The sequence below is a fragment of the Pinus tabuliformis genome, chromosome 6 (assembly GCF_031772625.1).
Source record: "Pinus tabuliformis cultivar Carrire ecotype Pingquan chromosome 6, CPIR1, whole genome shotgun sequence".
NCBI classification, from domain to species: domain Eukaryota; kingdom Viridiplantae; phylum Streptophyta; class Pinopsida; order Pinales; family Pinaceae; genus Pinus; species Pinus tabuliformis.
The window spans coordinates 349,285,331-349,308,938 of record NC_142292.1 but is presented as its reverse complement, the minus strand read 5'-3'; the positions used below and the strand labels follow the sequence as shown (position 1 = coordinate 349,308,938).

Below are 23,608 nucleotides of genomic sequence, written 5' to 3'. Positions count from 1 at the left end.
AGAAAGAAACATTCCCACTGGAAGCAAAGATTCTATACGACTCATTCTTTGACAAAGTTATGCAAGGGATGATTTCTTCCAGGCCTCTATCACTGGTATCATTTTTCATAATGGTACCACCAGTTGGCTACCAAAACAGTGGTTCAACATTTGGGTTTACCTTATGAAATGGATTTTGAACATTATTTTTCCACAACCATTGCTTATGTACAGCATTACTGTCCAAAGCTAAGAGAGAAGGATGTGAATGCCCATAAAGTAATCTAACAATCTTTCTTGTTGGCAGTGGGTCTGTTAATCTGATAGAAGGTTGCGAAACAGAAAATCAGAAATAATTCCACCAGTAGCATCGATGAATGGCATTGTAAAAACTACAATGGTGGATGTCAAGCAAAGGTTTAAATATTAGGGTAAAGTTCATAATGGGAACATGAACTGGAAGTTTTCTTATTGTAGGTCTATCATATTAATAGACCCACTTCCAAAAAGAAAGATTGTTAGATTACTTTGCGTGCATTCATGTCCTTGTCTCTTAGCTTTACACAACAAAATTTCACATAAGAAATTGTTGTGGAAACGTGATGTTCAAAATCCATATTGAATGGCAAACCCAAATGTTCAACCACAGTTTTGGCAGCCAACTAGTGGTACCATTATGAAAAATGATACAAGTGATAGAGGCCTAGAAGAAGTCATCCCTTGCATAGCTATGTCAAAGAATGATTCATATATAAACCCTGCTTCTGGTGGGAAAGTGTCTTTGTTTAAATCAATGACATTTAAACTCATGGAAAAATACATGCCCCCTCCTCCAGTAGCAACATGTCTAGCTTTCCACCCTTTGGATGATAACATCATTTCCATTGGAATGTAGGATTCAATAATTCAAATTTTCAATATTCAACTCGGAAAGGTAATCATGAAACTTGAGGAGCACCATAAGAGGATAATTGACTTTACATTTTCCAAAGCTTTAAAAGCATTGGCATCCACTGGGGCCGATTCACAACTTTGTATCTGGAACGTAAATGGATGGGAGAGGTGTAAATCAAAATCCATACATTCACCAGCAGGATGATTTCCATCACCCCTTACAGATACTACAATTCAGTTTAACAATGTTAATTAAGTTCAATTGCTCGTTGTGAAGGAGAGCCAAATTGTTACCTATGATGCTTCTGAATTGGAATGTCTACCATTGGGAACATCGACATCCAATTCCTGCATGTATTTCGAGTGCCACATATTCATGTGATGGCCTACTAGTTTAGGCTAGTTTCTTTGATGGCTATATTGGTGTATTTTATTCTAAAGTCCTAAGGCCACAATGTCGTATTGCCCATTTTGCATTTATACTAGATATGGGCTGTGGAAATACCTATCTAGTTGTAATCACTGCAAATCCATATGAACCTAATCAGATTGTTGTAGGATTGAGTGATGGAAGTATTCATGTGACCTGAGCCTAGTCAAAGGCTAGAAAAACATATTGTATTATGCATATTGTATTTATATCATAAAGGGAGAGATTTAAATAATGTTGTATATATATATATTAAAAATTCATTATTTGTAACTCCCTTATTGAAGAGCCTTTTTAAGAGGTGATAATTTGGAAAATTGCTTCAAGAATCAGTTTTTGAAACTGATCATGGCAGTTAGGAGCAAGAATAAAAGACCAGAAATGAGACATTAGAGGGGATTGAAAGGGCACATTCACCCATGACTGGCATTGTAAACAGAAATTCTCTTTGAAATATGAATACATATTGCAGTTTGATTCCAGTATTGGGAATTTGTAGTCATTGTTTTCCTCTTTTGTTTCATCATTCATATATGTCTTTTCTTCTCTTGGATGGTAAGATGGAGTTGGTGCTTTAGTTTAGTTTTTAATGAATTCACTTAATTGTACTTGTGAAAATTAATCTTGAAGCCCTTAATGAAGCGCTCCACATTCAGGAATGCCATTCACATTTTCTCAGTATTGCATTATTATTTCTACAATAGTTTAAATTCATATTCTTAAGAGTATGATTTGAACTATGCTTTCTACTCTTCTTCAATCGATTCCTTTAGTCCAACACTATGCAACTCTCATAGTTTCTCTGGCCATTCTTATTTGGAAGGCTAGGGCTTCAAAACTAGAATATTTGCTTGCAAGCCTCATAGATTTTTGTTCCATCAATTGATTTTAATTGTTTTTAATCAATCTCAAAATGTCTCTGGAATGGTTCCCCACAGCCAAGACTTCTCTCCTGAGAGTTACAACAATCCCAATCAAGACATCAATCCTATGCTCCTTTGGAATATCATTTACCCTTATATTTAATTTTTGGAAGTCCTCAATGTGTTCTGCCATTGAACCCTTTTGTTTGATATTTATCAATTAGCTAAAGAAGGTGTTACTCTTTGTATCCTCATAATGTGTTATCATTTCCTCCATAAAAATTGACCAAGTGACAAGTGGTTTATGAGAACAGGGCCATCGATACCATACAAACTGATTGGGTTCTAAATATAAAGTTGCAACGTGTGCATTTGGTGTGTGTTGCACATTATGGATATCAAAATATTTCTCCATCTATAGTATCCATGTTACTGGATCCTTTCCATCAAACTTTCTCATTTCAATCTTTGGAATATGGTGGTTCTTCAATCCAACATTGGATTCTATGAAATCATGATTAACATTTCTTTTGTTATCCTCGTGAGTTTCATCTAATACGTTTTCTCCATTAGGAAGCATTTCTTGTAGCAACTTTGTCAAACCTTCCATGTCTGCTTTTAAACCATTCTTCAAATTTTCCATGGTTCCTTTCATTTTTTCTTCTATACCATCCATATTATCTTTCATATTATCTTGCAAACCTTCCATGTTTGATCTTAAATTTTACTTCAAACCATCCATCTTAGCTTCCATTTCATTTTTGGTTACTCTTTGTGAGAGTAAAATTTGTTGCACTTGGTCTCGTAATTTTGATATATCATGTTGCATTTCTTCCTCTTCTTCATCTGTCATAGTAGAGATTTTTGTTTTGTTACTAGGTGTTTCCATTTTCTTGCTTCAAGTCATTTTAGACTCAAATAATAATATTTATACTTCACTATGCCCCTTGCATCACTTCAAACTAATTTTTCAAACAAGACTTATGCAAAATTTAAAAAAATACACTCCTTTTTCTTTCTTTTTAGGAGCTATATATTGCAGTTATTGTATCTTTGTAATTGCGAATATCCAAGATCTAAAATTTCATCATGTAGTATTATTTCTCTGAATCTTCTTTCCAACCCAACAAGTTAGACCAAGATTGGATTCTTCAAGAAAGAGTTATGCTCAATCTCCCACGATGACCTGATTATTGATTGGTTCAGTAGAGAAAAATTGTATGGAGTGCCATGTGTCATTGTTTTGACCTCCAACCCTCAAAATGATACCCAAAAAACTATAGTTCATTCTCTTTCTGTCACTTTTTACGAAATTCAAATTTGATTCTCAGAGAGAAACTTATGATGATTTTCCCTAGCTCACCTATTTGAGATGGAATTCTAGAGTCTCCAAAAACCCTAAATTCCTCATATCATATCTCTGAAACTATAGCGAAACAAGATTTGAAGTTCGTACATGAATTTCACCAAGATTTCAACTCCACGTGGTTGCAATTTCATCTTCAGACACTTTGTAGAAAAAAAGTTATAGCTAAACTGCCATGATGGCCTGTTCGAACTAGCGAAACCCTAGAATCCAAAGCTCTGATACCAAATGTTATGAAACCAGTTCACAAATAGACTTCCAAAGCCGAATGGCTAGAGAAACTATGAGAGTTGCAGAGTGTTGGACTAAAGGAATGGATTGAATAATAGTAGAATGCAAAGTTCAAATCAGGCTCTTAAGAATCTGAATTTAAACTACTACAGAAAGAATAATGCAAGACTAAGAAAATTGTAATGGGATTCCTGGATGTGGAACGCTTCATTAAGGGCTTCAGGATTAATTTTCATGAGTACAATTAAGTAAATTCATTAAAAACTAAACTAAAGCACCAGTTGCATCTTATGCTGTATAAGAGAAGAAAAGATATATATGAATGCAAAAACACAAGAGAAAAATAATGACTATAACTTCCCAATACTGGAATCAAACTACAATATATATTCAGATTTCAAAGAGAATTTATGTTTACAATGCTAGTTGTAGAATTTCCTACAAATTCTCTAAAAATCTACCTCTGAGATCTATGTAGAAAATATGATTGTAGATTAACTCGATAATGCAATATACCAAAGCAAAATACGATAATCTACTTCTACTATCAAACTTGCGGAAGCTTAAAGATCAAGCTAAATCAGAGTTGAACACATATAACCATAAGAAGAAGAATCAATACACATGAAACACAAAAAATACTCATGGGAAAGCCTCAACTAAAAACCCCATTATCTGTATTATCATACAAGGTGGAAATACATTAGAATTATACAAAGCCTTAGCTCTCACAGCTAGCCAGCCTTCAGTACAATCCTCTTGGATGCTCACAGGCAATCAAAGCTTCTCACAAGCCTTCCTCTCTGCCCTCCAAGCTCCTATTTCCTTGCGCAGTTTCTCTTGGGTGATCCTCCTATTACCAAGTGGAAGACTGATCACTCACACTAATCCTACACCTTGTAAAACTGCGCAATCCTCAAGGAACCTTACCTTGACTGCATGGATGAGTTTCCTTTATAGGAAAACACATGCAACTGATAGTATACTATCCTTGACATTTAGCTCAACTAGGTCTTTCTTAGAATAGACATGCATGAGCTTCTAATGAGGGAATCTTCAGTTATCTGGAGTACACTAGTTGAGTGCATGCATGCATCCACTGACTGATAATTCACCATTAGTTCCTCAAACAGTTTGGAACTAATTTAACTGGACTTAATTCAGTAAACTGAGCTAACTAATTACAACTCAAATACAACTCAATCTTATCTCCTTAATTAAGGGTTAATCTCTTTAATTTAAGGGATAACTCTTGCATGACCTTAGAAATACTTTTACCTTGAATTTCTCCAAATAATTAATCCATAATTAATTAATTAATTATTTCAAAGCAGCTGGTGAGACTAAATTCGAATTTTAATTCACAATTTTAAATCAAGGCCAAATTAAAATTATAATATTTTGGATTCTATTTTTATCATTTCTTGTTGCTATTTTCAACACTAGTCATGGGTGACTGTGCCCTTCTAATGTCTCATTTCTAGTCTTTTTTTCTTTCTCTTAGCCCTAACTACCTAACTATCATGATCAGTTTCAAAAAATGATTCTTGAAGCAATTTCCAAACTATCACCTCTAAAACAGGTTATTTAAATCTCTCCCTTTACGATATTAATACAATATGCATAATACAATATGTGTTTCTAGTCTTTGACTAGGCTCGAGTCACATGAATACTTCCATTGGCCAATCCTAAAATAATCCGATTAGGTTCATACGGATTTGCAATGATTACAATTAGATAGGTATTGCCATTGCCCATATCTGCTATAAATGAAGAAGGGGCAATACGACAATGTGGCATTAGGACTTCAGAATCAAATAAACCAATAGAGCCATCAAAGAAACTAGAATAGACTAGTAGGTCATCACATGAATATATTGCAATCGAAATATGTGCAGGCATTGGATCCTGAGGTGCCCAATGGCAGACATATTCCAATTCAAAAGCATCATATATAGAAATTTTTCTCTCCTACACAACTAGAAATTTAACTTGATTAACATGGTTAAACTGAGTTGTACTATATTTAAGTGGTGATGGCAATATTCCTGTTGGTGAATGTATGGCTTTTTATTTAAAGTTATCCAATCCATTTATGTTCCAAATACAGAGTTGTGCATCAGCCCCAAAGGGTACCAATGCTTTTAAATCTTTGGAAAAATCCAAGCCAATTATCCTCTTCTGGTGCCCTTCAAGTTTCATCATTACCTTTCTGAGTTGAATATTGAAAAGTTGAATTATTGAATCCTTCATTCCAATGGCAATGATGTTATTATCCAAAGGGTAGAAAGCTAGACATGTTGTTGCTGGAGGATGGGGCATGTAGTTTTCGATGAGCTTAAATGTCTTCGAGTTAAACAAAGACACTTTCCCACCGAAAGCAAATATTATATATGAATCATTCTTTGACAAAGCTATGCAAGGGACGACTTCTTCTAGGCCTCTGTCACTGGTATCATTTTTCATAATGGTACCACCAGTTAGCTGACAAAACAGCGGTTCAACATTTGGTTTTACCTTGCCAAATGGATTTTGAACATTACGTTTCCACAACCATTGCTTATGTGCAGTGTTATTGTCCAAAGTTAAGAGATAAGGAGGTGAATGCGCATAAAGTAACCTAACAATCTTTCTTTTTGGTAGTCGGTCTGTTAATATGATAGAACTACAATGGACTAGATTTATTACCTCAGCGAAATTCCATTTCATGTTCCCATTCTCACCTTTACCCTTATCTTCAAACATTCTCTTTACATCGACCATTGAAGTTCTTAAAATCCCATTCATTGATGCTACTAGTTGAATTATTTTTGAATTTTTTGCTTCGCCAAGAACAAGGCCATTTTTATTTGCTGCACCAATAAGGTTCAGAAGTTGTCTTTGTTTCAATAAAATGGGTTCTCTACTGGTTGTTACAACACGTGATAATTGGATGAAGATCTTAGCTAATGTAGATGGAGTCGAGCTTATCCATATGCTGGAAAGTAGAAGGTTGACATCATAATCAAAGGATTCACCTCCAAACCTTATTGGTGTAGCAAATACCACTGGCCATGTTCTTGCGAAACAGAAAATTCAGAAATAATTCCACCACTAGCATCAATGAATGGTGTTGTAAGAACTTCAATGGTGGATGTCAAGCGAATGTTTAAATATTAGGGTAAAGGTGATAGTGGGAACATGAACTGGAAGTTTTCTTATTGTAGATCTATCATATTAATAGACCCACTTCTAATAGGAAAGATTGTTAGATTACTCTCTAGGAAGATCTCTAAGGAGAAATTTGCTTTCCTCAAGCACCGCCACATCCAGGAGGCTATAGGCACTGCTCAGGAAATGCTCCATTCCATAAAAATCACTTCAGAAAAAGCAGCCATCCTCAAAATTGACTTGTCCAAAGCCTTCGACGGAGTCAACTGGACCTATATACAGCTCATGCTCACACACATTGGTTTCCCCCACCAAATAATCAAGTGGATGGGGTGTTGCTTCACGTCGGTTTCCTTCAGTGCCCTGATCAATGGAGCAGCTTCAAATTTATTCCATGCAGAAAGGGGCCTCAGAAAAAGTTTCCCTCTCTCCCCTATGCTTTTCCTTCTAATAATGGAAGGAATCAGTAGACTCATAACATCAGCAAGGAACAATGGCACTCTGGGAGGAGTGGAAATCAATGACAGGACCACCATTTCTCACCTTCTCTTTGTTGATGATATTCTAATTTTTCTAAATGGAACCTACAAGGATACCACTAGTTTCAAGGCAATCTTAACTCTCTTTTGTAAAGCTACAGGAATGGAGCCAAACTATACAAAATCAACAATCATATTCAGCTCCTACCTACAGAATGAACAAAGATTCGCCTCCCAACATTTCGGCTTTGTGAGACAGGAGCTGGAAGACGGCCTAAAATACCTGGGATTCAGACTCAAGCCTAATGGGTACCGCATTGCAGATTGGGCATGGATGATAGCTAAGATTGAAAGCCACATAAACATCTGGCAACAGAGGTGGCTCATCAGGGCAGGGAGACTCACTCTAATCAAATCAGTACTTGAGGCCATACCAGTATACTGGATGTCCCTGGGTTGGATCCCTAAAGGCATCCATCGCAGAATCAAACAGATCTATTGCAAATTCCTTTGGAGGGGCCAAACAGCTGGCAAAACTTTCGCCTGGGTCAAGTGGGAGAGGATAGCAAAACCAAAAAAGTGGGGAGGTTGGGGATTAAAGGAACCCCAAGATTTTTCCAAGGCTTTGGGAGAAAAATTGCCCTGGCAAATCATCACCACAAATAGTCTATGGACTGAAGTGATCTACAACAAATACATCTATCCACAATCAACCACAGATTGGCTGCGTAGCACAAATCACCGCCAAGTGGGGGTCTCAAATATCTGGAAGGCAGTCACATACACTATCAACATCATCAAATTAGGACTGGCCTGGAAGGTGGAAAATGGCTCACAAATCAGAATTGGGGCCGATGCCTGGGAAGGTAGTGGAAATGCCCACATCCTACCACAGGAAATGAGACAGGAACTTAGCGCGGCCAAATACACACACCTAGCCCATATCAAAGAGGAGGGGCGGGCCGAGATTCCTTACAGACAATGGCGGGCATTTGAAAATTTGGGCATCAGAGATAGATGGAGCATGGACTGGTCACATTTCGTGGGAGGCCTGGAAGAGGCAAACATCAAGATTACAGCAAGAAGACAACCTAATCTGGGCAAAGGCACCCAACAGCAACTACACCCCCAAATCTAGGTTTGCAACCATCATGGAAGCTCGAGCAAGCGGCCCACTACGTTGGTGGTGGTGATCCATATGGAAGCTGAAAGCCCCCCACAAAATGCGACTCCTCTGGTCTATCCTTTCAAACAAAATCCCCACAGACCTCAACCTGACAAAACGGAGAATACATGGGCCTTCAAGATGCATCCTCTGCAATCTAGCAATGGAGGATACCGACCACCTATTTCTGCACTGCCCTGTCTCGGTGGACATCTGGAATATAATAACCACAGGGCTAAATGTTCCCTGTCACTGGATCGGCAATAATATAAAGGAGGCATGGGAAAACTGGTGGTCCAAAACTGATAGCTAGAAGCAAAAAAATCTGCCTCCCATCATCTGTTGGGGCATCTGGATTATCAGGAACCATAAAATCTTCCAGGACAAAGACATACTGGGAGCGGAAATATGCAACAACATCCAGGCCATCTACAATTCCATCCCCGAAGACCAAGCACCGCATCCCCTTCGGACAATAATCCCAGAAACTATACACAAGGGCCAGCCTTGGGCATATTTTGATGGCTTAGCACAACCAGAGGGATGTGGAGGTGGAGCAGTCATTCACCTATCCAAGTCAGTTAGCTATAAAATAAAAGTAGGACTAGGGAGAGGCACCAACAACTTCGTAGAACTAAATAGTCTCAGACATCTACTCCTCTTTGCCAAGGAAAAACACTGCCACAATATACAAATTTTTGGGGACTCGCAGTTCATCATAAATTGGCTAAATGGGACTTATAATTGTCACGCGCACACACTCAGACACCTGGTGGAAGAAGCTATTGCATTAAAATCACAGTTTGAGTCTTTAGTCTGCTCTCATATTTATAGGGAAAGGAATGAAGTCGTTGATCTTCTTTCCAAAGAGGTCTCGCAACTGACTAGAGGACAGTGCATAATCCAGGAATAAAGGGATGGAGACTTTTTCCAGATCTACCACAGGCCTTACATTGATGAGGCGGTACATCCACAGGACTAATTGATATGATCATCCTAGTTTATGTTCACTATACTTTTGTTTTTTACTTCTACAGAACTTTGCAAAAATAGTAACGGTTTATTTTTTGATCCTTCAAGTTTAATGAAGGAATATGTAAATATTTTTTCTCAAACAACATAACTGAACAACAGAACTGATCCACCACCTGACAGTAATGAAAGCATTACACAAATGCTGGAATACAACTTGTAATTTTCTTAAAAACTTAATGGAAATTACGCATTTTTCTTTGAAAAAACAAAAATATATATATATATATATATATATATATATATATATATATATCACATTATTTAAATCTCTCCCTTTATGATACTAATACAATATGCAGAATACAATATGTGTTTCTAGTCTTTAACTAGGCTCGGGTCACATGAACACTTCCATTGGTCAATCCTAAAACAATCTGATTAGGTTCGTATAGATTTGCAGTGATTACAACTAGATGGGTATTGTCACTGCCCCTATCTGGTATAAATGAAGAAGGGGCAATACTACAATGTGGCCTTAGGACTTAAGAATCATATACACCAATAGAACCATCAAAGAAACTAGAATAGACTAGTAGTCAGTCACATGAATATTTGGCACTCAAATTACGTGCAGGCATTAGATCCCGAGGTGCCTAATGGCAAACATATTCCAATTCGGAAGCATCATATATAAAAATTTGGCTCTCCTGCACAACTAGCAATTGAACTTGATTAACATTGTTAAACTAAATTGTACTATATGTAAGCGGTGATGCAAATCTTCCTGTTGGTGAATGTATGGATTTTTATTTAAAGTTCTCCAATCCATTTACGTTCCAGATACAGAGTTGTTCATCAACCCCAAAAGATACCAATGCTTTTAAATCTTTGGAAAAATCCAATCCATTTATCCTCTTCTGGTGCCCCTCAAGTTTCATGATTACCTTTCCGAGTTGAATATTGAAAGTTTGAATTATTGAATCCTTCATTCCAATGGCAATGATGTTATTATCCAAACGGTGCAAAGATAGACATGTTGTTGTTGGAGGATGGGGCATGTAGTTTTTCATGAGCAAATGTCATTGAGTTAAACAAAGACACTTTCCCACTGGAAGCAATGATTATATATGAATCATTCTTTAACAAAGTTATGCAAGGGACAACTTCTTCTAGGTCTTTGTCACGGGTATCATTTTTCATAATGGTACCACTAGTTGGCTACCGAAAAAGTGGTTCAACATTTGCGTTTACCTTGCTAGATGGATTTTGAACATTACGTTTCCACAACCATTGCTTATGTGCAGCATTATTGTCCAAAGATAAGAGAGGAGGACGTAAATGCGCATAAATTAATCTAACAATCTTTCTTGTTGGAAGTGGGTCTGTTAATCTGATAGAACTACAATGGACTGGATTCTTTACCTCAACAGAATTCTATTTCATGTTCCCACTCTCACCTTTACCCTCATCTTCAAACCTTCACTTTGCATCCACCATTGAAGTTCTTGCAACGTCATTCATTGATGCTACTGGTGGAATTATTTCTAAATTGTTTGTTTTGCCAAGAACAATGCCAGTTGTATTTGCTGCACCAATAAGGTTCAGAAGTTTTCTTTGTTTCAATAAAATGGGTTCTCGACTAGTTGTTACAACACGTGATAATCGGATGAAGATCTTAGCTAATGCAGATGGAGTTTAGCTTATCCGCTTGCTAGAAAGTAGAAGGTTGACACCATAATAAAAGGATTCACTTCCGAACCTTATTGGTGCAACAAATACAACTGGCCATGTCCTTGCGAAACAAAAAATTCAGAAATAATTCTACCAGTAGCATCGATGAATGTCGTTGTAAGAACTTCAATGGTGGATGTCAAGAGAATGTTTAAATATTAGGGTAAAGGTGATAGTGGGAAAATGAACTAGAAGTTTTCTTATTGTAGGTCTAACATATTAACAGACCCACTTCCAACAGGAAAGATTGTTAGATTACTTTGCATGCATTCATGTCCTTCTCTCTTAGCTTTACACAGCAACGTTTCACATAAGCAATGATTGTGGAAACATAATGTTCAAAAGCCATCTGCAAAGGTAAACCCAAATGTTCAACCACAGTTTTGGCAGCCAAATGCTGGTACCATTATGAAAAATGATACCAGTGACAGAGGCCTAGAAGAAGTCATTCCTTGCATAGCTTTGTAAAAGAATGATTCATATATAAACCCTACTTCTGGTGGGAAAGTGTCTTTGTTTAAATCAATGACATTTAAGCTCATGGAAAAATACATGGCCCCTCCTCCAGCAACAACCTGTCTAGCTTTCCACCCTTTGGATAATAACATCATTCCCATTTTAATGTAGGATTCAATAATTCAAATTTTCAATATTCAACTCGTAAAGGTAATTGTGAAACTTGAGGGGCACCAGAAGAGAATAATTGGCTTGGCATTTTCCGAAGCTTTAAAAGCATTGGTATCCTTTGGGGTTGATTCATAACTCTGTAACTAGAACATAAATGGATGGGAGAAGTGTAAATCAAAATCCATATATTCACCAGTAGGATGATTTCCATCACCCCTTACAGATACTACAATTCAGTTTAACAATGTTAATTAAGTTCAATTGCTCGTTGTGAAGGAGAGCCAAATTGTTATCTATGATGCTTCTGAATTGGAATATGTCTACCATTGAGAACCTTAGGATCCAATGCCTACACGTATTTCGAGTGCCACATATTCATGTGATGGCCTACTAGCCTATGTTAGTTTCTTTGATGGCTCGATTGATGTATTTGATTCTGAAGTCCTAAGGCCATGTTGTCGTATTTCCCCTTATGTAGTTATACCAGATATGGGTTGTGGAAATACCTATCCAGTTGTAATCACTGCAAATCCATATGAACCTAATCAGATTGTTGTAGGATTGAGTGATGGAAGTATTCATGTGACCTGAGCCTAGTCAAAGGCTATAAAAACATATTGTATTATGCATATTGTATTAATACCATAAATTGAGAGATTTAAATAATGTTATATATATATATATATATATATATATATATATATATATATATATATATATATATATTAAAAAATCGACCTCCATTGGCAATTTGGCCCTCCTGCAAATTGACCTCTCCGGAAAATCATCCTCTCTATGGAAATTCGCACTCCTCCTGGAAAATCAACCTCCCTTTGGTAATTTGCACCACTGGAGAAAATTGTCCCCTTGTGTTGAATTGTTTTTGCAGCACAAGTGTAGCAAAAGATGCCCCCTTAGAAGTGGATTGTTCCCTACAAAGGATCACAGTCAAAATTGGTGTTGTTAGTGAACAGACTTAAATAAACACAACATTGTAAATAGTAGAAACAATGCATACATAAACATAAACTAAAAAAAGAGGCATATAAACAAAACAATGCTCAAAGGGAGAAAACACATCAATAATATATGGAAAAATATTCCTTTATTGATTTTTGGTGGTAGAGCTTGAATATAATAGATGAATCTTAGACACTTGAAGATAATTATTTTAGCTATAGAGCTCAAAAATCCTCAGCAAGGGGGCTTCTTTCCTCAATCTCTTTGCAAGTTTCTCCTCTCTCTTAAAGAAGTGTGAATACTCTCCAATGGTGGATTCCTCTTCTCTCACTAAGTTGATGGGTTTCTTAGAAGAAATATAGCCAACATGCTAGTTCCCTTCTCTTCTTTGGCTTCAACAATGCAATGTTGGTTTGCTCAAACAACAATTTGTCTAGCATAACAATGTCTCATGTTTTCGTTCTCCCATGGCCTCTTTATATAGAAAAATTTTGAATCTTTCTTCCCTCTCTTGGTACACGTATGATAAAGAAACATGAGTAGGACAAGATGATTCCATTGAGGGTTGCATATCTCCAAGGCAACGTGAATTCGGTTGTACTAGACTAAACTCATCTCAAAGAATCGACCCCAAGTGTGTAAAGTGGTCCCCGATTGTGTTGACGGTGTTGGATCCACCAACATTCAAGGGATCACCCCGGTATGAAGTCCCAACCTAGACCTCACACCGTTTGGTGTGGGAGTCCCATCCGGTACGATGACCCAGTTGCCATTATCTGAAGGACTTGCCTCAACTCTTGTTTGTCGACACAGGAGAGTGGTCTGCTTTGTCTTCAAGAAGTAAGTTCGCGTGACTGGTGAGTGTAACTGTCACTTGTGTCAATGGTTCTTTCATTGTCGAGGGAGAGGGTGAGAGTGAGTTCCGGTTCGATTGGGAGAAGTCCCAACGCTACTAGGAACACACAACACAACAGGACGTACACAGCTTCAAATGGAGTAGTTTATATGGATGCAGCAGTCACAACACACAAGGGAAGATAACACATATAACACTCAGTGGATTAGTCCACACGAGTGCAACGATAGTTTACAGCAAGTTTCATGTAAAAGGTCTATCTAATGTCCGGGAGAGTAGTCTACGCGGGTGAGACAACATTAACAGCATATACAACACATTTCCATTAATAGATTATGTATTACAACAAGTGAAATAGTTCGAATGTCGAAGACGGATTAAAGCAACATGCATCACAAGTGTTAAAGATTAGTCTTACAATAGTTAAAATACATGTGTGAAAATGTGTTGGCCTGTTAGCGGGCTTTTGAACTAACTGAAAGTTCCAAGACACATTGTGACACCATACATCACTAACCCTGTGTGAGGGGCGTTGCAGCCACTGCTTACTCCTCAAAGAAAATATTACAGACTCTCTTGGCAATGTGGGAGGAGCTGAGGTGAAAACAAGTCCTTTGCATGTACAAATGACAGGGTATTTATAGTCGAGGGTGAAAATGACCCTTATGGTTGTTCTACTACCATCATGACTGTTTGACTTTTATAACTTTTCGACTTTACATAAATCTTTGTACAACAAGTGGGTCTCTTGGACTTCCACCTTACATTACATTGATTGACAACATGGCCCACATTATTAACAGACCCACTTCCAATAGGAAAAATTGTTATATTACTTTGCGTGCATTCATGTCCTTCTCTCTTAGCTTTACACATCAACGTTTTACATAAGCAATGGTTGTCGTAACGTAATGTTCAAAATCCATCTCGAAAGGTAAACCCAAATGTTCATCCACAGTTTTGGTAGCGAACTGGTGGTACCATTATGAAAAATGATACCAGTGACAGAGGCCTATAAGAAGTTGTCCCTTGCATTGCTTTGCCAAAGAATGATTCATATATAAACCCTACTTCTGGTGGGAAAGTGTCTTTGTTTAAATCAATGACGTTTAAGCTCATGGAAAAATACATGCCCCCTCCTCCAGCAGCAACATGTATAGCTTTCCACCCTTTGAATAGTAATATCATTTCCATTGGAATGTAGGATTCAATAATTCAAATTTTCAGTATTCTACTCGGAAAGGTAATCGTGAAACTTGAGGGGCACCACAAGAGGATAATTGGCTCGGAATTTTCCAAACCTTTAAAAGCATTGGTGTCCTCTGGATCTGATTCACAACTCTGTATCTAGAACGTAAATGGATGGGAGAAGTGTAAATAAAAATCCATACATTCACCAGCAAGATGATTTCCATCACCCCTTACAGATACTACAATTCAGTTTAATAATGTTAATTAAGTTCAATTACTCGTTGTGGAGAGCCAAATTGTTGTAAATGATGCTTCTGAATTGGAATATGTCTACCATTGGGAACCTCGGGATCCAATGCCTGAATGTATTTCGAGTGCCACATATTCATGTGGCGACGTACTAGTATATGCTACTTTCTTTGATGACTCTATTGGTGTATTTGATTCTGAAGTCCTAAGGCCACATTGTCCTATTTCCCCTTCTGCATTTATACCAGATATGGGCTGTGGAAATACCTATCCAATTGTAATCACTGCAAATCTATATGAACCTAATCAAATTGTTGTAGGATTGAGCGATGGAAGTATTCATGTGACCTGAGCCTAGTTAAAGCCTAGAAAAACATATTGTATTATGCATCTTGTATTAATATCTTAAATGGAAAGATTTAAATAATGTTGTGTGTGTGTATATATATATATATATATATATATATATATATATATATATATATATATATATATTTGTAATACCCTTATTGAATAACCTTTTTAAGAGGTGATAGTTTGGAAATTTCTTCAAGAATCAGTTTTTGAAATTGATCATGACAGTTAGGAGCAAGAATAAAAGACCAAAAGTAAGACATTAGAGGGGTTTGAAATGGCACATTCACCCATGACTGGACTTGTAAACAGAAATTCTCTTTGAAATATGAAGATATATTACAGTTTGATTCCAGTATTGGGAATTTGTATTCGTTGTCTTTCTCTTGTGTTTCAGCATTCATATAAGTATTTTCTTCTCTTGGACTGTAAGATGCATCCGGTGCTTTAGTTTATTTTCTAATGAATTTACTTAATTGTACTCATGAAAAATCATCTTGAAGCCCTTAATGAAGCACTCCACATCCAGGAATCCCATTCACATTTTCTCAGTATTGCATTATTATTTCTATAGTTGTTTAAATTTATATTCTTAATAGCTTGATTTGAAATCTTCTTTCTACTCTTCTTCAATCCATTCCTTTAGTCCAGCACTCTAAAACTCTCATAATTTCTCTCACCATTCTGATTTGGAAGGCTAGGGCTTCAGAACTAGAAGCTTTTCTTGCAAGCCCTCATAGATTATTCTTCCATCCATTGATTTTAATTGTTTTTAATCTCAAGATGTCTCAAGAACACTTACTGGAATCAGAATATCATGATCATGATCATGAATAGGTGGCAGGCCTTTGGGAATCTCAAATACCATGGACTGATTGTCCAAGACATTTTAGAGATTTGGATAAATAGATGATTTTGATGTTTGAACCTCTAGTGAGCGTAATTGTGCAATTACGCCTCGTTGTTATTTCTTTAGAGGCTTTGTCATGCCATTAGAGCTAATTATCTTCAATGTTCCACCAAGACTCTGGTGCGGGGAGATGCGGGTGCGGGGAGACGCACAAGGGGGACGTGTGGGAGTACCCTCAAATTTTAGGGAAATTTCGGGGGTGCGGGGAGTCGTCGAGATATATATATATATATAATTCAAGTTGATATTCATTGTTCATTGTTCAATAATGAAAGCATAAGAATATTAAATAGACAATTGAAATTTGAGTCATTGATCCATCCTCATCATTCATTTTGATACATACATCATTCATATGACATACTCAAGTGACAAGTCTCATTATTGAATTAATTATTATTCATACATACCATGAGATTCGAAAAACAAAAATAAAAATCAATAATAAAATATTCAAATACATTGATCGATAATTTATTCAAATCAGCGCTGCGTGGAAATGCCTCTGCGTGGAAATGGAAATGACTTTGGGTTGAAATGAAATGAGCTTTTAACTTTAAGTTTTGCCTTTCATGACTTTTAGGTTTAGGCTTTTAAGTTTTAGTTATTTAGTTTTAATTTTAATTTTTTTTTAGACTTTTAAGTTTTAATTATTTAGTTTTACTTTTAGTTTAAAAAAAAAAAATTAATGTTTTTGATTTTTGAATTATTGATTTTGAATTTTGAATTTTTAAGTCTTATTAAACAAATTTAAAGGGGGACGCCCAGGCGCACCCTTTTTGGGGAGTCTAGACTCCCACACTGAAGGGGGACGCCCAGAAGCACCCTTTTTGGGGAGTCTTGGGGAGTCTAGACTCCCACACTGGGGAAACGCACCCCCTTGCGTCTCCCCAAGATTCCCCAAAAAGGGTGCGTGGGGAAACGCACCCCTAAGAGACTCCCCGTCCCGGGTGCGTGGGGTGCGAGGGGTGCGCGCACCCGACCCTGGGGGACGCGTCCCCGTGGAACACTGATTATCTTTCATGGTTTCCCTATGATACCCCTTAAAGAATCAAAACCCTCATCTGAAAGATAAGTATCATAAATAATCGTCCAAGAAAAACATAAAAAAGTATGGCCTTTGAGGGTTTGTCTGCAACTGAATGAGTTCTGCTCTTTCATCAAAAAAGAATGCATAAATTGTCATCTTAAAACCCCAAAAATAAAACTCCAAAGTCAAGACCACGGGTGAAAATATACATCAAAATTTTGAGACTTTCCAACCTCAAGAATTAGATTCAAACTTTATAAAACCTAGGGGAAAATATTCTAATCTGTTCCCCGACAACGACGCCAAAAGATTTCATAAATGTTAGGAGAGAGTTCTTGGTTGTGGAAAACCAGTTCCTGAGACATCTTGAGATTGATTAAAAACAATTATAATAAATGTATAAAAGAAGAGGCCATCAGGGCTTGAAAGTAAAGCTTCTAGTTCTCAAACCCTAGACTTCCAAAGCAGAATGGCAAGAGAAACTATGAGAGTTGCAGAGTGTTGGACTAAAGAAATGGATTGAATAATAGTAGAAAGCAAAATTCAAATCAGGCACTTAAGAATCTGAATTTAATCTACTGCAAAAAGAATAATGCAAGACTGAGAAAATGTGAATGGGATTCATGGATGTGGAACGCTTCATTAAGGGCTTCAAGATTAATTTTGATGAGTACAATTAAGTAAATTCATTAAAAACTAAACTAAGGCACCAGTTGCATCTTACATTGTCCAAGAGAAGAAAAGACATACGTGAATGCAAAGACACAAGAGAAAAACAATGACTATAACTTCCCAATACTGGAATCAAACTACAATATATATTCAGATTTCAAAGAGAAATTATGTTTAAATTGATAGTCATGGGTGACTGTGCCCTTCCAATGTCTCATTTATGGTCTTTTGTTCTACTTCTAGCCCTAACTGCCTAACTGTCATGATCAATTTCAAAAATTGATTCTTGAAGCAGTTTTCAAACTATCACCTCTTAAAAAGGTTCTTTAATAAGGGAGTTACAAATAATTAGTTTTAATATATATATATATATCACATTATTTAAAACTCTCCCTTTACGATATTAATACAATATGTGTTTCTAGTCTTTGAGTAAGCTCTGGTCACATGAATACTTCCATTGTTCAATCCTAAAATAATATAATTAAGTTCATGTGGATTTGCCGTGATTACAACTAGATAGGTATTTTCACTGCCCATATCTGGTATAAATGAAAAAGGGGCAATACGACAATGTGGCTTTAAGACTTCAGAATCAAATACACCAATAGAGCCATCAAAGAAATTAGAATAGACTAGTAGGCCATCACATGAATATCTGGCACTCGAAATACGTGCAGGCATTGGATCCGAGGTGCCCCATGGTAAACATATTCCAATTCAGAAGCATCATATATAGAAATTTGGCTCTCCTGCACAACTAGAAATTGAACTTGATTAACATTGTTAAACTGAAATGTAGTATACGTAAGTGGTGATGCCAATCTTCCTGTTGGTGAATGTATGGATTTTTATTTAAAGTTCTCCAATCCATTTACGTTCCAGATACAGAGTTGTGCATCAGCACCAGACGATACCAATGCTTTTAAATCTTTGGAAAAATCCAAGCCAAATATCCTCTTATGGTGCCCCTCAAGTTTCATGATTACCCTTCCGAGTTGAATATTAAAAATTTCAATTATTGAATCTTTCATTCTAATGGGAATGATGTTATTATCCAAAGGGTGGAAAGCTAGACATGTTGTTGTTGGATGATGGGGCATGTATATTTCCATGAGATTAAATGACTTCGAGTTAAACAAAGACACTTTCCCACCGGAAGAAAAGGTTATATATGAATCATTCTTTGACAAAGCTATGCAAGGGACGACTTCTTCTAGGCCTCTGTCATTGGTATCATTTTTCATAATGGTACCACCAGTTGGCTTCCAAAATAGTGGTTCAACATTTGGGTTTACCTTGCCAAATGGATTTTGAACATTACGTTTCCACAACCATTGCTTATGTGTAGCATTACTATCCAAAGCTAATAGAGAAAGATGTGAATGCGCATAAAGTAATCTAACAATCTTTCTTATTGGCAGTGGGTCTATTAATCTGATAGAACTACAATGGACTGGATTCATTACCTCAGCAAAATTTCATTTCATGTTCCCACTCTCACCTTTACTCTCATATTCAAACCTTCACTTTACATCCACCATTGAAGTTCTTAAAACGCAATTCATTTATGCTACTCGTGGAATTATTTCTGAATTTTTTGCTTCGCCAAGAACATGGCCAGTTGTATTTTCTGCACCAATAAGGTTCAGAAGTTGTCTTTTTTTCAATAAAATGGGTTCTCTGCTTCTTGTTATAACACGTGATAATCAGATGAAGATCTTAGCTAATGTAGATGGAGTTGAGCTTATCCATATGCTAGAAAGTAGAAGGTTGACACCATAATCAAAGGATTCACTTCTGAGTTTTATTGGTGCAGCAAATACAACTAGCCTTGTTCTTGCGAAATAGAAAATTCAGAAATAATTCCACCAGTAGCATTATGAATGGTGTTGTAAGAACTTCAATGGTGGATGTCAATCAAAGGTTTAAATACTAGGGAAAAGGTGATAGTGGGAACATGAACTGGAAGTTTTATTATTATAGGTCTATCATATTAACGGTCCCACTTCCAATAGGAAAGATTACTAGATTACTTTGTGTGCATTCATGTCCTTCTCTCTTAACTTTACACATCAACGTTGCGCATAAGCAATGATTGTGGAAACATAATGTTCAAAATATATCTGGAAACATAAACCAAAATGTTCAACCACAATTTTGGCAGCCAGTTGGTGGTATCATTATGAAAAATGATACCAGTGACAGAGGCCTAGAACAAGTCATCTCTTCCATAGCTTTGTCAAAGAATGATTCATATATAAACCCTACTTCTGGTGGGAAAGTGTCTTCATTTAAATCAATGACACTTAAGCTCATGAAGAGATACATGCCCCCTCGTCTAGCAACAATATGTATAGCTTTCCACCCTTTGGATAATAACATCATTGCCATTGGAATGTAGGATTCAATAATTCAAATTTTCAATATTCAACTCAGAAAGGTAATCGTGAAACTTGAGGGGCACCAAAAGAGAATAATTGGCTTGGCATTTTCCAAAGCTTTAAAGGCATTGGTATCCTCTGGGATCAAACTGCAATATATATTCAGATTTCAAAGAGAATTTATGTTTAAATTGCTATTCATGGGTGACTATGCCCTTCCAATGTCTCATTTCTGGTCCTTTCTTCTTGTTCCTAGCCCTAGCTGCCTAACTGTCATGATCAGTTTCAAAAACTGATTCTTGAAACAGTTTTCAAACTATCAACTCTTAAAAAGGTTCTTTAATAAGGGAGTTACAAATATTTAGTTTTTAATATATATATATATATATATATATCACATTATTTAAATCTCTCCCATTACGATATTAATACAATATGTGTTCTAGTCTTTGACTAGGCTTGGGTCACATGAATACTTCCATTGGTCAATCCTAAAATAATCTGATTAGGTTCATACGGATTTTCAGTTATTACAACTAGATAGGTATTGCCACTGCCCATATCTGGTATAAATGAAGAAGGTGCAATACGACAATGTGGCCTTATGACTTCAAAATCAAATACACCAATAGAGCCATCAAAGAAACTAGAATATACTAGCAAGCCGTCACATGAATATGTGGCACTCGAAATATGTGCAGGCATTGGATCACGAGGTGCCCAATGGCGCACATATTCCAATTCAAAAGCATCATATATAGAAATTTGGCTCTCCGGGACAACTAGCAATTGAACTTGATTAAAATTGTTAAATTAAATTGTAGTATATATAAGTGGTGATAGCAATCTTCCTATTGGTGAATGTATGGAATTTTATTTAAAGTTCTCCCATCCATTTATGTTCTAGATATAGAGTTGTGCATTAGCCCCAAAGGATACCAATGCTTTTAAATATTTCGAAAAATCCAAGCCAATTATCCTCTTCCGGTGCCCCTCAAGTTTCATGATTACCTTTCTGAGTTGAATATTGAAAAATTGAATTATTGAATCCTTCATTCCAATGGAAATGATGTTATTATCCAAAGGGTGGAAATCTAGACATGTTGTTGCTCGAGGATGGGGTATGTAGTTTTCCACGAGCTTAAATGTCTTCGAGTTAAACAAATACACTTTCACACCGGAAGCAAAGATTCTATATGAATCATTCTTTGACAAAGCTATGCAAGGGGCGATTTCTTCTAGGCCTCTATCACAAGTATCATTTTTCATAATGGTACCACCAATTGGCTGTCAAAATAGTGGCTCAACATTTGGGTTTACCTTGCCAGATGGATTTTGAACATTACGTTTCCACAACCATTTCTTATGTGCAGCGTTATTGTCCAAAGCTAAGAGAGAAGGATGTGAATGCGCATAAAGTAGTCTAACAATATTTCTTATTGCCAGTTGGTCTATTAATCTGATAAAACTATAATGGACTAGATTCGTTACCTCAAGGAAATTCCATTTCATGTTCCCGCTCTCACCTTTACCCTCATTTTAAAACCTTCGCTTTACATCCACCATTGAAGTTCTTACAATTCCATTATTATTTTTTTCTAGTGGTTCACAGACATCTGTGGTCATTGGGTGGCCGCTACGTCCATGGACATATCTGAGCTTGATCAAAGGTATCAAGCCCCATGGCCAATAGCTAGGCCCAACCCCAAGGGCTTCGAGGAGAATTGACCCTGTGACCTCGCGAACGGCAAGGCACTTATTTGACCATTTGAGCTAACCATTGTGGCTTACAATTCCATTCATTGATTCTACTAGTGGAATTATTTATGAATTTTTTGCTTCGCCAAGAACAGGGCCAGTAGTATTTGTTGCACCAATAAGGTTCAGATGTTGTCTTTGTTTCAATAAAATGGGTTCTCTGCTAGTTGTTACAACACATGATAATCAAATGAAGATCTTAGCTAGTGTAGATGGAGTTAAGCTTATCTGTATGCTGGAAAGTAGAAGGTTGAGATCATAATCAAAGGATTCACTTCCAAACCTTATTGGTACAGCAAATACAACTGGCCTTGTTCTTGTGAAATAGAAAATTGAGAAATAATTCCACTAGTACCATCGATGAATGGCGTTGTAAAAATTTCAATAGTGGATGTCAAGCGAAGGTTTAAATATTAGGGTAAAGGTGATTTTGGGAACATGAACTAGAAGTTTTCTTATTGTAGGTATATCATATTAACAGACCCACTTCCAACAGGAAAAATTGTTAGACTACTTTGTGTGCATTCATGTCCTTCTCTCTTAGCTCTACACAGCAACGTTGCACATAAGCAATGGTTGTGGAAACATAATGTTGAAAATCCATCTGGAAAGGTAAACCCAAATGTTCAACCACAGTTTTGGCAGCCAAATGGTGGTACCGTTATGAAAAATGATACCAGTGACAGAGGCTTAGAATAAGTCATCCCTTGCATAGCTTTGTCAAATAATGATTCATATATAAATCATGCTTCTTGTGGGAAAGTTTCTTTGTTTAAATCAATTACATTTAAGCTCATGGAAAAATACATGCCCCCTCCTCCAATAGTAACATGTTTATCTTTCCACCCTTTGGATAATAACATCATTGCCATTGTAATGTAGTATTCAATAATTCAAATTTTCAATATTCAACTCCGAATGGTAATGTGAAACTTGAGGGGCACCAGAAGAGGATAATTGGTTTGGTATTTTCCAAAGCCTTAAAAGCATTGGTATCCTCTGGGGTTGATTCACAACTCTGTAACTGGAACGTAAATGGATGGGAGAAGTGTAAATCAAAATCCATACATTCACCAACAAGATGATTTCCATCACCCCATATAGATACTACAATTCAGTTTAACAATGTTAATTAAGTTCAATTGTTCGTTGTGAAGGAGAGACAAATTGTTATCTATGATGCTTCTGAATTGGAATATGTCTACCATTGGGAACCTTGGGATCCAATGCCTACACATATTTTGAGTGCCACATATTCATGTGATGGCCTACTAGCCTATGCTAGTTTCTTTGATGGCTCTATTGGTGTATTTGATTCTGAAGTCCTAAGGCCACATTGTCGTATTGCCCCT

General features: G+C 36.7%; 1 protein-coding gene across 1 annotated transcript; it reads left to right on the top strand.

The window, feature by feature from the left end:
• The first annotated feature begins 7,368 nt into the window (after window positions 1–7,368).
• On the top strand, window positions 7,369–8,532 carry LOC149258745 (uncharacterized). The gene has a single exon (XM_089430540.1). The coding sequence runs from the start codon at window positions 7,369–7,371 to the stop codon at window positions 8,530–8,532; it is 1,164 nt and encodes a 387-aa protein (XP_089286666.1).
• The last annotated feature ends 15,076 nt before the right edge of the window (window positions 8,533–23,608 follow it).